The 14,707-nt window shown below is 47.2% G+C and overlaps 1 protein-coding gene across 1 annotated transcript in view; it reads left to right on the top strand.

Moving 5' to 3' along the window:
- Window positions 1-14,707, top strand: part of SH2D4B (SH2 domain containing 4B) — a 69,809-nt gene that overhangs the window by 8,156 nt on the left and 46,946 nt on the right. The window contains exons 2-3 of the mRNA XM_015557799.1: window positions 5,241-5,400; window positions 7,896-8,043. Coding sequence (XP_015413285.1) covers window positions 5,241-5,400; window positions 7,896-8,043 — 308 coding nt within the window. The remainder of the gene's footprint in view (window positions 1-5,240; window positions 5,401-7,895; window positions 8,044-14,707) is intronic.

Here is a 14,707-nt window from a genome sequence, read left to right as displayed (position 1 = left end):
AGGCGTACCCTGATTTCAGAAATGTTAAAATGTGTCTTCACACCAGTGAAATAAGTTACTATTCCTATTTGCGTTGAAAGAGAAATATGACTAGATTTTTAAAAATCTTCATGATAAAGATATGAAACTGAGTTTTAAAAAAGAAGAAAACAGGAGATAAAAGAAGAAAAAAATATTTGCAACATATTAACAGACAAAGGATTAATGTGTGGGGAACTTGGAGATGCTCCAAATCAGTTAGCAAAAGGTAAACAACAGAAAAATGGGAAAGGAGATGAAGGAGGAGTTCACAAGGGTGAAATTTCAAATCACAATGACCACGTGGGAAGGCGTTCAACCTCACTAGTAAACGGCATCAATGCAAATTAAACAGCGAGATTGGCAAAAGCTTAAAAGGTTTAATAGTAGTAATGTTGATGAGGAACATAAGAGCTTGGGCACAGGGATGGGGTAGACACAGGCCAGTGCCTGGGGCCATACGCCTGTTCAGCGGCCAGTGGCCCATGGGAAAGGAGATGAAGGAGGAGTTCACAGGAGTGAAATTTGAAATCACAATGACCACATGGGAAGGCGTTCGACCTCACTAGTAAAACGGCATCAGTGCAAATTAAACAGCGAGATTGGCAAAAGTTTAAAAGGTTTAATAGTAGTAATGTTGATGAAGAACATAATAGCTGGGGCACAGGGATGGGGTAGACATAGTCCAGTGCCTGGGGCCATACGCCTGTTCAGTGGCTAGTGGCCTGCAGAGAACTTGAGTTTCAGTGTATACAGTGCCCTCTCCTCCTCCTGCCCGCCTCCCCGACTTTGTCCTGGCAGCTGGGCTGCCAAAAGCCCTGGGACTGAACAGAGTGAGTTTTGCTCAGCTCTGGATGGAGGGAAGCTGCTCTTCTGCTGGGTGCAGGGCCCCGGGGGGGATGCTGGGCTGAGCAGGCCAGGGTTCATTTCTCTCCCCTGCCTCAGGGGCTGATGGCTGCCACCTCCCTGCTTCCCCTTCCTGCTGGGCGTCTGCAGGGCAGTTTCTGAGAAAGGCTACCTGCTGGTTATCTCCTGACTCCCTGTAACCTGACCCCAGGTTCCAGTCCAGCTGCTGCTCAGAGTAGCTGGGCTGAGAAGTAGCAGGTTACCGGCCGCTGCTTGTCCCCAGGCTGTCCCTCCCAGTGGCCAGCATGACTGCTTTCCAGGTTTTTCTCACGTAAAAATTAGCAAAGCTTCTTAGGGTTTTCCCAGTTGGAACCAGATTTTGTGTTAGACCTGGGGTTCTAAATTCTTTGGGTGCATTTTCACACTTATTACCCCAGTCCTTACAAAATTACACGTTTTTAGGTCTCAGGGTTTTTAATGTTTACCCTCTCATTTCAATGAAGTGCTTATCTTTTGGTCACCCTGGTTGGGTTCTCACACCCAGACTCTGAAATGCTAAAGAATTAGGAGGTCTGTCCCTGCCCCAATACATGTGCAGCCCTTTCATTTTATTGGCTAAGTTGTGAGACGTTGTTCCAGAGGAGAAAACCGAGCTGGGAAGGATAGCAGTAAGCCTGGGTCCAGAGACTCTCACTGGACATTGATTCTGCGGTGTCTCAGGACTGAAGGGAACTGGGTTGGAGGCAGGGCACTCAGGATTTCCCAGTGATCACTGCAACGAGTGCCAGCACACATGGGGTGTATGGCCTGGCGGAAGATCTTGGGTTTGCCCCTTGTTCTACACGCAAGAGAGGCAAGGCTTCTGCAAGAGACGTGGCCTTGAACTTGGGGAGCTATTTCAGGAGCCATTGCACAGTCACAAGGTTGGAGGGAGTGAGGGGAGGATGGTTAACGTCACTGATGGACCTGGTGTCTGTGTTGCTGACTCTCAGCGAGTGGTTCTGAGTACAACAGGAAACAGCCTGGCGTTCTTGACAATGACTCTTACGCCCACACCATGCTGGCCGTTACATCCTTTGTGCAAGAGGCAGTTGTGCAGTGGCCAGAGCGCCTGAGTTCACATGTTGGCTCTGCCCTCTTCCTATTTTCCATTAGTTAATTTGAGGTCAGCAAGTTACTCAAGCCTCCCTGAGCCTCAGTTTCCTCTTTTGTAGATTGGAGATGACGAGAGACCTTATCTCAGATTTGTGGGGAAGATGAAATGAGATGGTCTCGTTAAACCTGGTATGTTGAATGAACCCGATAAACATAAGCACATTTATCACGTGCCTAGTTGAGTTCTCCCCCTTCCTACCTCCACAAGGCTCACCACTTAAAACAAAAGGCACCTAGCTAAGAGAACACAACAGCTGCTGGGCAGCCACTCCCTGCAGGATTCACTGGGAGGCACCATTACATTGGAAGTGGCTGGTCCCTTAGGAGATTCTATCTATCTATCTATCTATCTATCTATCTATCTATCTATCTATTATCTATCTATCTATCTATTATCTATCTATTATCTATCTATCTATCTATCTATCTATCATCATCATCATCATCATCTATTACCTATCATCTATCTATCTATTATCTATCTACCTACCAACCTATTATCTATCTATTATCAATCTATCATCTCTCTATTTTAAGGAATTGGCTCACATAATTGTAGAGACTGAGAACCTCAGCTGCATTAATATGTCTTCACTTTCCCTCAGCAAATGTTTTTGTGATGAGACAACACATTTTGTTAAATTTGTCTCTTTCATCTTTTAAAAAATATATTATTATTGATTCAGAGAGGAAGGGAGAGAGAGAAAGATAGAAACAACAATGATGAGAGAAAATCATCGATCAGATGCCTTCTGCACGCCCCACACTGGGGATCAAGCCCGCAACCTAGGTATGTGCCCTGACCAAGAAGAACCGTGACTCTCTCATTTGCTGAATTTTAATTGTCTCCATGGTGTGTTTTCTTGTATAGAAATTTTAAACTTCAATCTGTATTCAAATTTATCAACAGTCTCTTGCAGTTTATTCTTTTTATGTCTTGCAGAAGAAATTCTTCCCTTCCACAAAGTTATAGGGATATGCTTTTATATTTTCTTCTACAAGTTTCCAGTTTCCAAGCATCCCTTTCCACAAATTCACGAGCCCACTCTTATCAAGATCACCATGACCTCCATGTTGCTGAATCAGTGGTCAGTTCTCAGTCTTACCCATCCACCGTCAGCAGCCTGTGACACAGCTGGTCTCTCCTAATTCCTGAATTCTGTCGCCCCCTGGCTTCTGGGGTAGCGTTTTCTGTTGGCTGTTCTGCCTCACAGGCTGCTTTGTCCTTGCTTCGATGCCCCAGCAAACACATCAACCATTTGTTTTTAGATGTTTCACAGGTTGTCTGTACTTCTTTGCCTCTTCACCTCTATGCCTCTCCCTTTCAACTAGAGCAGCGGTCGCCAACCGGTGGTCCGTGGACCACTGTGGTCCGTGAGGTGCGAAAGGTTGGCGGCCGCTGAACTAGATACCTGTCTTGGGCTCTTTGTAAAAGTAAGTGTGAGAAAATGGCATTTTCTTTTTTTAAAAAATGTATCTTTATTGTTCAAAGTATTACACATGTCTCTTCTCCCCCTCTCCCCTTTGACCCCCTCTTTTTTTTTAAAATATATTTTATTGAGTTTTTCTTACAGAGAGGAAAGGAGAGAGATAGAGAGTTAGAAATATCGATGAGAGAGAAACATCGACCAGCTGCTTCCTGCACACTCCCCACTAGGGATGTGCCCGCAACCAAGGTATGTGCCCTTGACCGGAATCGAACCCGGGACCTTTCAGTCCGCAGGCCGACGCTCTATCCACTGAGCCAAACCGGTTTCGGTGCCTTTGACCCCCTCTTAATGTGCTCGTGTTAGCCTGGCTCCTCTGCAGAGCAGAGACAAGGATGGGATTAAACACTCAGGGATTTTACTGAGGAAATGCCTGTGGGTGAGGAAGGGCTGGGAGCTGGAGGAGGTTGGCTGAGTGAAGGAGATAGAGAGTCAGGTTGGGTGGAGGTGTTCTGGGCAGATGTGCAATCCAAGGAAGTTCTGTCAAGGCCTCATGGGAGTTGCCCACCAGAGGAGTCTGCTGTCTCCCAGGAATAAGCCTGCCGTGCTCAGTCAAAGGCTGGGCCCTGCCTCTGTGAGCCTGGCCTTGGGCAGACACGAGAGCACGGGAACTGGAGTGCTGGCTGCATTGTGCCCCCTGGTTGGTGTCTGGGTACATTCTCATGGGTGCCACAGGCTCTGTGCCCAGCTCGCTTTATTCACCTGACAGGTTTTACGGGGCTGTCACACAAGACCTTTAAAAGCCCCAACTCTTGAGTTCGGGCCCTAGAAGGAGGTGGTTTTCCCCATCTTACAAAGTCCCAAATTTCTGTATTCTCTCTATTTCCTTTCATTTCCACTTGCAAAGCATTCAATTTTTTCTCGAACTAGTTTCTTTCTCTTAACACCTTCCCACTGGCAACCAACACACACTACCGATTTCCTATTCTCCAGTCTCTCCCCTCAGAGTGATGCGTTCAGAAGGCAGGAGGGTCTGCCTTTTACATTACAGTGCCCACCAACTTCACCCAATGTTTTGCTCCTGCATAACATGGCTCACCAGCCATTTAGCCTGCTAAACATCACCAGACACCCAGCTACTTAGGTAATGACCCGTAGTTTCTGTTTCTGTCTCAGGGGTACCCAGTTTTGGGATAGATTTCCATTTTAGTCGTGGTAATCAATAGGATCTGTTGCAATAGGAAAACTGAAAAATCTCAGTAGCTTAATGAGACATAGGTTTTGTTCTTGCTCATGTTACAGGTGGATGTGGGTCAGGGAGACAAAAGGCTTAGCTGCTTCACCTTGCAACACCACCATCTCCAATTCCTTATTTTCAGCCAGTGGACAGGAGGGGTGCTGGGAGAGAGAGGGGGGAGAGGACAGAGGAGAAGGCTCACTGGCCCCTAACTGCCTTGGTCCACGGGTGGCACAGTCACTTCCTTCAGGGGGTGCTGCACTGTCGCTGATGTTCTCTCTGCTGAAGATGTCAGGGCGCTCAGCCTCAGACACAGCCCCAGACTTAGACACCCGCTTCAGCAGGCTGACTTGGCTGCTGTGTTGCTCCCCAGAGGGAGTGGGAGGGAGAGATGGCCATGGACCTGCACCCAGGCCCGTGTCTCTCTGGAATCCTCTTTGTTGATGACAGTACTATAGAGTGGTTATGTACCATTGGCGAAACTAGGCCCTTTCTTACTACTTAGAACTCAGATCCGTTCTTCTTGCTTTCTTGTTCCTCCTTATGTTGTGAAGCAGCGAGTGACAAGCACATCCAGTGGCTGCTGGGGGAAGATGGCGAGGTCTGGGTCTGGGTCATGGGAGAAGGCCCCGGCGACAAGCCCTATGAAGAGATCTCTGAGGAGCTGATTGCAGAGAAGGCACGGCTGCAGGCACAGAGGGAGGCCGAGGCGCTCTGGTGAGAGGTGCCAATGGGTGTCGTGTGGGGCCTGAACTCAGAGCCTTGGGGTGGGTCCCAGATAAGAACCAGTGGTTACGGGTCAGAGGGAGGAGGTGCCAGGCAGTTGGCTGGCTGTTAGGTGACCAAACCATCAAAGTCTTGCTTCAGACAGACCTTATGGATTCAAATCCTGGCTCCATCAATTAGAAGTGAGCTATTTGGGGCCTCAGTTTTCACACTGAGGTATGGGTATAACAACACTGCTTCTATTTGGATTCAGTGAGACAATGCATACGGCATGCTTTTGCTTTTCCTCTCACTGAGTGGTTCCTGGGACAGTAGGCAGTTTAGATTCACTTTTGTTATCTGCTTGTTTTTCTTTCATGGACATTTGAGTCCCCAGTGAGATTTGGAATCAGAATTCTTTTATAAACAACTTTTAACATCTTTTTGGATGCGAACATCCCCTCCCCCCACCACCCAATTATTAGTGACATTGTTTTTTGTTTTTAACCTTTTTATGCTTCAGTTTCCTCATCTTCATTTTATTTCATTTTTTTAATGTTTTTTTTTTTTTAAATTTTTTAGAGAGAGAGGAAGGGAGAGGGATCGAGAGACAGAAACATTGATTGAGAGAGAAACATCATTAATTGGCTGCCTCCTGCACCTCCCCCATAGGGAATCGAGCCTGCAACCCGGGCATGTGCCCTGACCATCGCTCAACTGCTGAGCTACACCGGTTGGGCATCGTGACAGAGTTTTAACTGTAAAATTGTTAACAACAACCCAGCACCTGCCACCTAAGGTAATGACAGTGGGCATGTAAGCAACAGGTGCTCCTGACTTACGATGGGGCTTTGTCCTGATGTACCCAGCATGAATGGACAATATCGGAAGTTGAAAATGCCTTTGCTGCACCAAATGTACTGAACACACAGCTTAGCCTAGCCCACCTTAAGCGTGCTCAGAACACTTACATTAGCCCACAGTTGGCAAAGTCACCCAACACAATGCATACACTAGTGTGGGTTGTTGACCCTGTGATCTGAGAGCTGTGGCTCTCCAGAGAGTATCTTACAGCATATCATAGCCCAGGAAAAGAGCAAAATTCAAAATTCAAGGTACTGTTTCTACTGAATGTGTATTGCTTTGGCACTATTGTAAAAACAAAATAATCATCAAACCACCAGTAGTTGGGGACTGTCTGTACATGCTCTGTACATGGCTTTATTAACACACAGATAAATTGATTAGTATAGATTCATAGCATTATTTAAGACTAGAGGTCCGGTGCACGAAATTCGTGCACGTGGTGGTGGTGGGGGGTGTCCTTCAGCCAGGCCTGCGCCCCCAGCAGTTGGGGAATGTCTGACTGCTGCGGAGGCAGGAGAGGCTCCCACCACTGTCACTATGCTTGCCAGCCGTGAGCCTGGCTTCTGGATGAGCGGCACTCCCGCTGTGGGAGCACACTGACCACCAGGGGGCAGCTCCTGCATTGAGCATCTGCCTCCTGGTGGTTAGTGCTCATCATAGTGACTGATCATTCTGCCATTCAGATGATTTGCATATTAGCCTTTTATTATATAGAAGATTACTACAGAGTGTTTTCAGATGTTCATGAGAAACCCAACTTACTGGTCCTGTTGATGGACATCTAGGTTGTACACCATTCTTTATGCTCAGAACTGTTACATGTTTTCAGTTCATGAGAAACCCAACTTACTGGTCCTGTTGATGGACATCTAGGTTGTACACCATTCTTTATGCTCAGAACTGTTACAGCCAAAGGTGATCCTGAGTGGAGGGGTGAAAGGATTGAGAAAAGACAGACAAGAGAATGAAAGCTGGGTCTTGGTGGGATGCTGCTCCCTGATGAGGAGACAGTGCCAGCGCCCACAAGCTGTGTCTTTATTTTATAGCAGATGCCACGAGGCAAAGTAGGGGTGTGATCAAGTTGTTTACAGCATTCTCGTGAGTTTCAACCTCACTCAACTACATGCACCTGAACTCTATCACAAGGCACGTGGGGCCACGTGTTCGGACCATAGGTTCAAGCTTACAACCACAGCCGTTGGCTATAATTGTGCTGGGAGGACCCTGCCCTCCAGCTGGGACTTGCAGGTGGCAATGAGAGGACCCGGTCCTTTCATTAGTCTGAGGCTTGAACCTGGCCAAAACACTGCAGCTGCGCCCCACACAGAACACATAAAGTGGGCTAATTCAGGACCAGATTGTTTCAGCAACAAGGTTGTTAATCTTCCCATGATGGTAGGCAGTATTGGGAAAAGGAGAATGGACTGTATTTGGATGTTAACTCCCATGCCCCAGGGCGTACAACTCCCAGGCAGGTTAGAATGCACTTTCTTTAATCAGAACAGAACACAGCTAACAGAACATTATTAATATTTCTTATAACTATAGTTAGTCCCACTATTCTATTTCTGCCTCTAACATTGTTATGTAGACCTTCCGTTTCCCACACGAGCTTATACCTACTGGTGTTCTCTTGGAAGGAGACAGAAGGAGGCAGAGATCACCAAGAAGTTCCGGGATGCTCTGGCCAATGAGAAAGCCCGGATCATGGCGGAGAAGTGGAAAGTGGAGATGGAGGACCGCAAGGCTGCCAAGGCCCTGGAGGAGCGCATTCACGAAGAATTCAGGGTGAGCCCGTGTGCGGGGCATCTGTGAGTGGCCACCTGCGTTAGCCCCCAGGACACTGGTCCTTGGTTTAGATCAGTCCTTGGCGATTGGTCATTTCTGCTTTATGAGAACAGAAATCGGCCCTGTCTCTGAGAAGGAAGGAACTTGACATACCGGTTGGGCCAACCCACTTCTCATTGTACAGTGGAGAAAACTGAGGGTCAACAGGAAGAGACTTGCCAAGGCCATGTGTAGTTAAGGACAGAGCCAGGATCAGGACTCAGGCCTGCTGCCTCCCAAACCGAGATTCCTGAAATGAGGGCAGGAAAGAGCAAAGTTTGTGGTCGGGTCAACCTGGGATGCAGTTCTAACTCTACTGCTCACTGCTGTGTGACCTTGGGAAGCTTGCTGAACCCCTCTGAGCCTTCACTCCCTTGTTTCTAATATTAGGTAATAGCATCACCCAGCTGTGGTTTTTGGAGGATTCAAGGAAATGAAGAAGGTATATTTCTGGCCTGTTGGTAAGCTTACAGGCCCACTCATTCTGGGAGAGCTCGGAGCCGATAGAGGAGCTTTAGTCCTCTATAAGAAGCTTAGGTAGCCTGAAGATTTTTTTTTTCTACAGAAATTATACATTTTGGGGGCAGTAAAAAACTCAGAAAATGCATATAAGCAAAAAGAAGAACATCATAATCATTCTGAATCCCAACAATTATACTATTTTGTAAAGTGTAGATTAATGGCATTTGGCCATTAAAAACAAAACAAAACAAAACAAACAAACAAAAAAACCTCCTCAGAATGATTCCATAGTGAGGACAGTGCCCCCACAAGATCATTTATGTTGCAAATATTTTTCTTAGTGTTGTGTTGTTTTTTTCTTATGTTTGATTGTAGTCCTTTTAGATGCACAGAAGATTGAAATTTTTACCAGCTAACTATATCAGTCTTTTTCTTTTTACTATTTGTTTTATGCTTAGAAAGATCTGTGCCACCACAAGCTTCTAAAATACTGATATACATTATTTTCTATCGCTTTCATGAATTTTTTTCTTTGCACTTAATTTTCCTTCACTTGGAGTGTGGTTTGATATAGGGCTCTAACTTCATTTTCTCCCAAGTGGTGAGCCATTGTCCCAGCCTTGTATAATAGGCAACCCACCCTCTCTCCTCTCATGGACTTGCTGCCTTGATTCTTCCTTCTTATACATCTCTTCCCGGATTGTTCTTCTTTGATTATTCCTGAGCCAGATTTACTTACTTAGTTATTGTAGTTTTAAAATAAACCTTAACATTGTCATGGTGAGAAACTTTTATTATTCTTCATTTCCAAAATGACCTTGGCTAATCATACCCATTTTTCCTACTAGAAATATATTTGAGTGATTTTGTCATTGTTCTTCTCTCTCCAACAACAAAAGCCACTTGATGATTTTCATTGGCATTGCATCAACCTTATAGCTGTATTTGTGGAGGATGGACATTTTCACAATATTAAGTCATTGACTCTTCTTGTTTAGGGATGTGGTATGTTCTTCCTGTTACTCAAAGCTTCTTTTTGTCTTTGATAAAGTTTTTTTGTTTGTTTTTTATTAACACCTGCAAATGCATTGGCCAAACATTCACAGTATGCTTATGTACTAAATATTCTCTTATGTCAGTGGTTCTCAACCTTCTGGCCCTTTAAATACAGTTCCTCATGTTGTGATCCAACCATAAAATTATTTTCGTTGCTACTTCATAGCTGTAATTTTGCTACTGTTATGAATCTTAATGTAAATAACCGTGGTCTGCAAACTGCGGCTCTTTGGCCCCTTGAGTTGGCTCTTCCTAAGCCTTAGGAGTACCCTAATTAAGTTAATAACAGTGTACCTACCTATATAGTTTTAAGTTTGAAAAAATTGGCTCTCAAAAGAATTTCAATCGTCGTACTGTTGATATTGGGCTCTGTTGACCAATGAGTTTGCCGACCACTGGACTACCTTGAGCTTGGGACTTAGTGCCTCACAGTAAGTAGGATGGCACCTCGGAGGTGAGACTTCAGCCACTTTTCAGATGATCTCAAAAATGGTAGTGAAATAAGATTAAGAAAAACTGAAACACACACACGCACACATACACACACACACACATATATATATACACACACACACATGCATATATGCAGTTTTTTGTTGCTGTTGTTTTGCTGAACAATTAAAAAGGAAGTTGCAGACAACATACTTTCATTCAGGGGTGAGCAATCTATTTTCTATGAAGAGCCAGGTGGTAGCCCTAACTGGGTTGGCTCAGTGGATAGAGCATCAGCCTGCAGACTGAAGGGTCCCAGGTTTGATTCTGGTCAAGGGCATGTACCTTGGTTTCGGGCACATCCCCAGTAGGGGGTATGCAGGAGGCAAGTGATCGATGTTTCTCTCTCATCGATGTTTCTAACTCTCTATCGCTCTCTCTTCCTCTCTATAAAAAATCAATAAAATATATTAAAAAAAAGAGCCAGGTGGTAAATTTTGGGCTTTGTGAGCCATATTGTCTCTGTCACAATGACCAGACCAGGCCACTGAGGCACAAAAGCAGCCAGACACCATGTAAACAAAGGGGGTGGCTGGTCCAATAAGACTTCCTTTTAAACAATAGATTGAAACTTGGCCTGGGAGCCTTGGTTTGCTTACTCCTGGTCAAACCCTACGTCCTCCAGCAGGCATTGCCCAGGAAAGGACCTTCCCTGCACAGCCACAGAAATCATTATCACTCCTGTTGAACAACAATGCCATAATAGTATCTAAAACCCAACCCACAGTGGAGCGAGGTTTAGCTTATATTGCATATGATTACTTAAGTCTGCTGGGGGAGAAAGCCGGTACTTTTTATATATCTCTGACCTGTTCCAATCCCTGCCCCCCCTTCCCAGAGGAGGGCTGAGCCTCATATGCTGGGGAGGCTCACTGCTGCGGAGGCCAGTGTACAAAGAGATCACAGAGGGACCGAGTTTCCAGCAGAGATGTTTGTGATCAATGGTCTCCTTCAGAACCTCAGTGCTGAGGGATGATAAATTGTGGGCCATTCTGCGTTAGGGTTCATGGAGGGTTTAGTAAACTCAGACCCCCCTCAGGTTCACTGAGGGACCCAAATGCTGGCGTTGTCTGTAGATGCGCTCCCCTTGTGCGTGGTGAGCTCTTCATCACAGGACGTGGTTAAGCACCGGCTGACAGCGTCAGAAAAGGATTCTGCGGGGGATTAAGTATGGCTGGCGGCCGGTTCCTTGTGGTGCTCCTTTGGGGTCTCTCCCCTCCGGTGCCCCGTGGCAGCGGGGACCTGCAGCATGCGCTTTGATCTGTGAACCTGGCCCTGTGGCTTTTGAGGTGATCAGGGATCTGCAGCTTCGACTTCTGCCCCTTTGGCAAGGTCACTTTAGAAGCTGCCTGCGAGAAGCCCCTCTGCCTTCGATCACAGGCTGTAGGTAAGGAAGCCACAGCCAGCAGCGGAGAGAGAGGCAGAAAGAGGCACCGGACATGGGAGGGAGCCTCTTTGGCTCTGGACCCCCGCCCTGTGGCGCAGAGGGCCCCCAGCCAAGCTCTGCTCGAATTATTAACTACAGACTCATGAGCAAGGAACATGGGTGCTGCTCTAAAGCACTCAATTTTCTGGTGGTTTGTTAATCATTAATACATACCCAGACAGCTTTGCGAGAGGAATTTATGCATCAGCTTAGAGATGGGCTTAGATCCCCTTTATTGTGTCTTTCAACACTAAGACGCAGCAGCGTGAGTGTGGCGTGCAGCAGCACACTAACAATGTTTGTTTTACTTCATTTTCTTCTTTTCTGAGGATGTAAGTGCAGGTGTTTTGGGTGGAGGTAGTAATAATTGACTCCCTGTTCTCAAAAGGCTTTCAGGGTGCCTGGGAGAGAGGGACCACTCTGTGAGCAAGCCCAGCCCCAGCCACACGCTGGGGACGACAATGGAGGGTAAAGGAGCACCTTCAGGGCCCGGGCACAGCAAAGACAGGGATGGAAGGAGATAAGCGGAGTGATGAATGCTGTGCTGGGGGAGAGAAAAGAGCCCATGATGCTGGAGGCAGGCATCGCCCTCAGAGGTTGGCTGTGGAGCCCTGGGACGCTGCATGAAGGGGCGGACTGTCTCTGGAAGCAGAGCTGTGAGGATCTCAGTACAAAGGAGCACACGGTCAGATCACGTTCTATGAGGCCAGCTGGTGGCGATGGTGTGATTCAAGTGACGGAAGTTTGGGGGGAAGGACAGGCCAGCAGGAGATTTTTCAGTGGTCAAGGTGGGAAATGGCGGGCCTGTGACTACGGGGAGAGGTAGAAGGGAGGGACACAGAGCAACGGAGGTGATGAAATCAACAAGGCTCCGCATCACCTAGGTGTTGGGATGAGGGAAAGCGGAGGGCACAGTGTCCGAGCCCCAGGCTGCGGGACGGGTGCAGGCGTCACTCTCTGCCATGGAGCTGGAAGGAGAAGCAGATTTGGAGGAGAGACCGTGCTTGACTGGGTGTCCTGAGGTTTCACTGCCCAGAAGAGGGAGCGGAGGGGGATGGAGGAGGAGAGAGACGCTGGATGAGAAGCTGGTGGTGGAGGGAGGTTGGCTGGGCAGCCTGTGCTGAGTAGGAAGGCAGGTTCTGTGAATTCTCCTGGTCCCAGGAAAGATACCAGGGCAGATTTCTATTTGGAGGAGAGACCGTGCTTGACTGGGTGTCCTGAGGTTTCACTGCCCAGAAGAGGGAGCGGAGGGGGATGGAGGAGGAGAGAGACGCTGGATGAGAAGCTGGTGGTGGAGGGAGGTTGGCTGGGCAGCCTGTGCTGAGTAGGAAGGCAGGTTCTGTGAATTCTCCTGGTCCCAGGAAAGATACCAGGGCAGATTTCTTTTAGAAAGTGTGTGTGTGTGTGTGTGTGTGTGTGTGTGTGTGTGTGTGTGAGAGAGAGAGAGAGAGAGAGAGAGCTATCAGAGATTTGGGGGGAAAAAGACTGTGCATGTATAGAAATATTATGTGACTACTAGAGGCCCAGTGCATGAATTCGTGCACGGGTGGGGTCTGGCTGGAGAGAGAGAGAGAGAGAGAGAGAGATCTCAGAATCTTGTGTAGGGATAAAGACGGAACTTCAAAATAGAAGACACAGACAGCTGGAAACCTGTTTTTAAAAACCATTCTGTTGTAACTGGTGCCATTTAAATGCAATTCACATGCATAGGAAGGCATGCCTTTAGAAAAAGGGGGTCAGGAGGCCAGATAGAATTTGCATTTCATTTTCCTGCTTTCTTAACTCATGAGATTGCTTTTTGGGTGCTTCTTCCTCTGCTTAAGACCACAGAACATGGACAGCAAGGACCCCTCTTCCCACCTCCCCCACTTCCCCTGACGAACAGCAGACACAGTTGACACAGTTCAATTGTCCATTAATTTTTCTCCATTTTCTATCAAAGCCATTTCTCTCTCCTTTTTGCTCTCTTTTTTAAAGTTGGGGTTCCTTTTGGCTACTCAGCGACCTCCTCTACAGCTCTAGGAAGTATCCCTGCCTCTTTCCCAATAGAATCACAAGTGGTTGGAAAACTTCCTACCTTTCAATTTTCTCTTGAAAACCGTAGCCTTTATCTGAGTGTCTCTTGGACAAGGCTGCCATCAACCAGACGACGTGATGTGGTTTACCCTTTCCCCATCACGGATCATCACAAGCCCCATCTGATCTTCTCCTGTTCATTAATTCATTCACTCCTCCGGGGAGTGTTTATGGAGCACCTACTAGCTGCTGGGCCCTGTGCGGGGAACTGGTGCCGGAGGAATGAAGGACACAGGCCTGGCCCTGCCCTGTGGGGTGCATCACCGCACAAAACGTAGTGGTGTTATTGGGGCCAGGCTAACAACAAAAACCGCTGTGCCTTCCAGAAAAAGCATCTGTCTCAGTGATATTTTCCACTGGGCGAGGCGGGCCGCCTCCGTGGGCTCCTGCGGTGTCTGTTACCGATGGGTTATCAGGAGAAGGGGGTTGAGTAAGCTGGACAGTTCAGAGGGCCTCTCTTTGCCAGAAAAGGGCAATCGATTCCTAAGGCAGAAGGGGGAGCGTTTGCATACCTGCCTTGTGGCTGCCTTGGCCTTTGGCTGCGAAACATAAGAGGGACTTTTCTTGGTTGATCACAGTGGGCCAAGGATTCTGATTGCAGCCACAAAGGTGAGAGTTTTCAGCAATTCAACCTGCGAGGGTTGAGCACTCCAGCAAGACCATGGAGAGGAAGAGGCAGCGCTCCTTACGGGCAGCTGCACAATGTTTTCTTTCATCATCCTCTTCGCTGTGAAGAGCTGGCTTTTGTTGCAGGAGACCCGGTCATTTCCCTTTGAGATGGCGGTTGCTGCAGGCTCTGGCGCCGAGTCTTGTCCGGCTCGCAGCTGAAGAGGAATGAGGGAACAATGGCCCTGCCAATCCTTTATTTGTTTGTACACTTATTTCAGGTGATTTCCCCTTACTTTATTGATGTTTAATTGACAAACAAAAATTGTACCGTATTTGCCGGCGTATAAGACGACTGGGCGTATAAGATGACCCCCTAACATTTCCACTCAAAATACAGAGTTTGTTATATACTCGCCGTATAAGACTACCCCCTCTTCCGCACACCTTCCACACACCAAGTAAAAGGTAAAACAATATCAGATTTGATTTTAACATTTTAATTTA

Source organism: Myotis davidii, unplaced genomic scaffold, assembly GCF_000327345.1.
Source record: "Myotis davidii unplaced genomic scaffold, ASM32734v1 scaffold112, whole genome shotgun sequence".
NCBI lineage: Eukaryota > Metazoa > Chordata > Mammalia > Chiroptera > Vespertilionidae > Myotis > Myotis davidii.
Note: the sequence above shows the minus strand (reverse complement) of the source record. Positions and strands in the feature narration are given on the sequence as shown.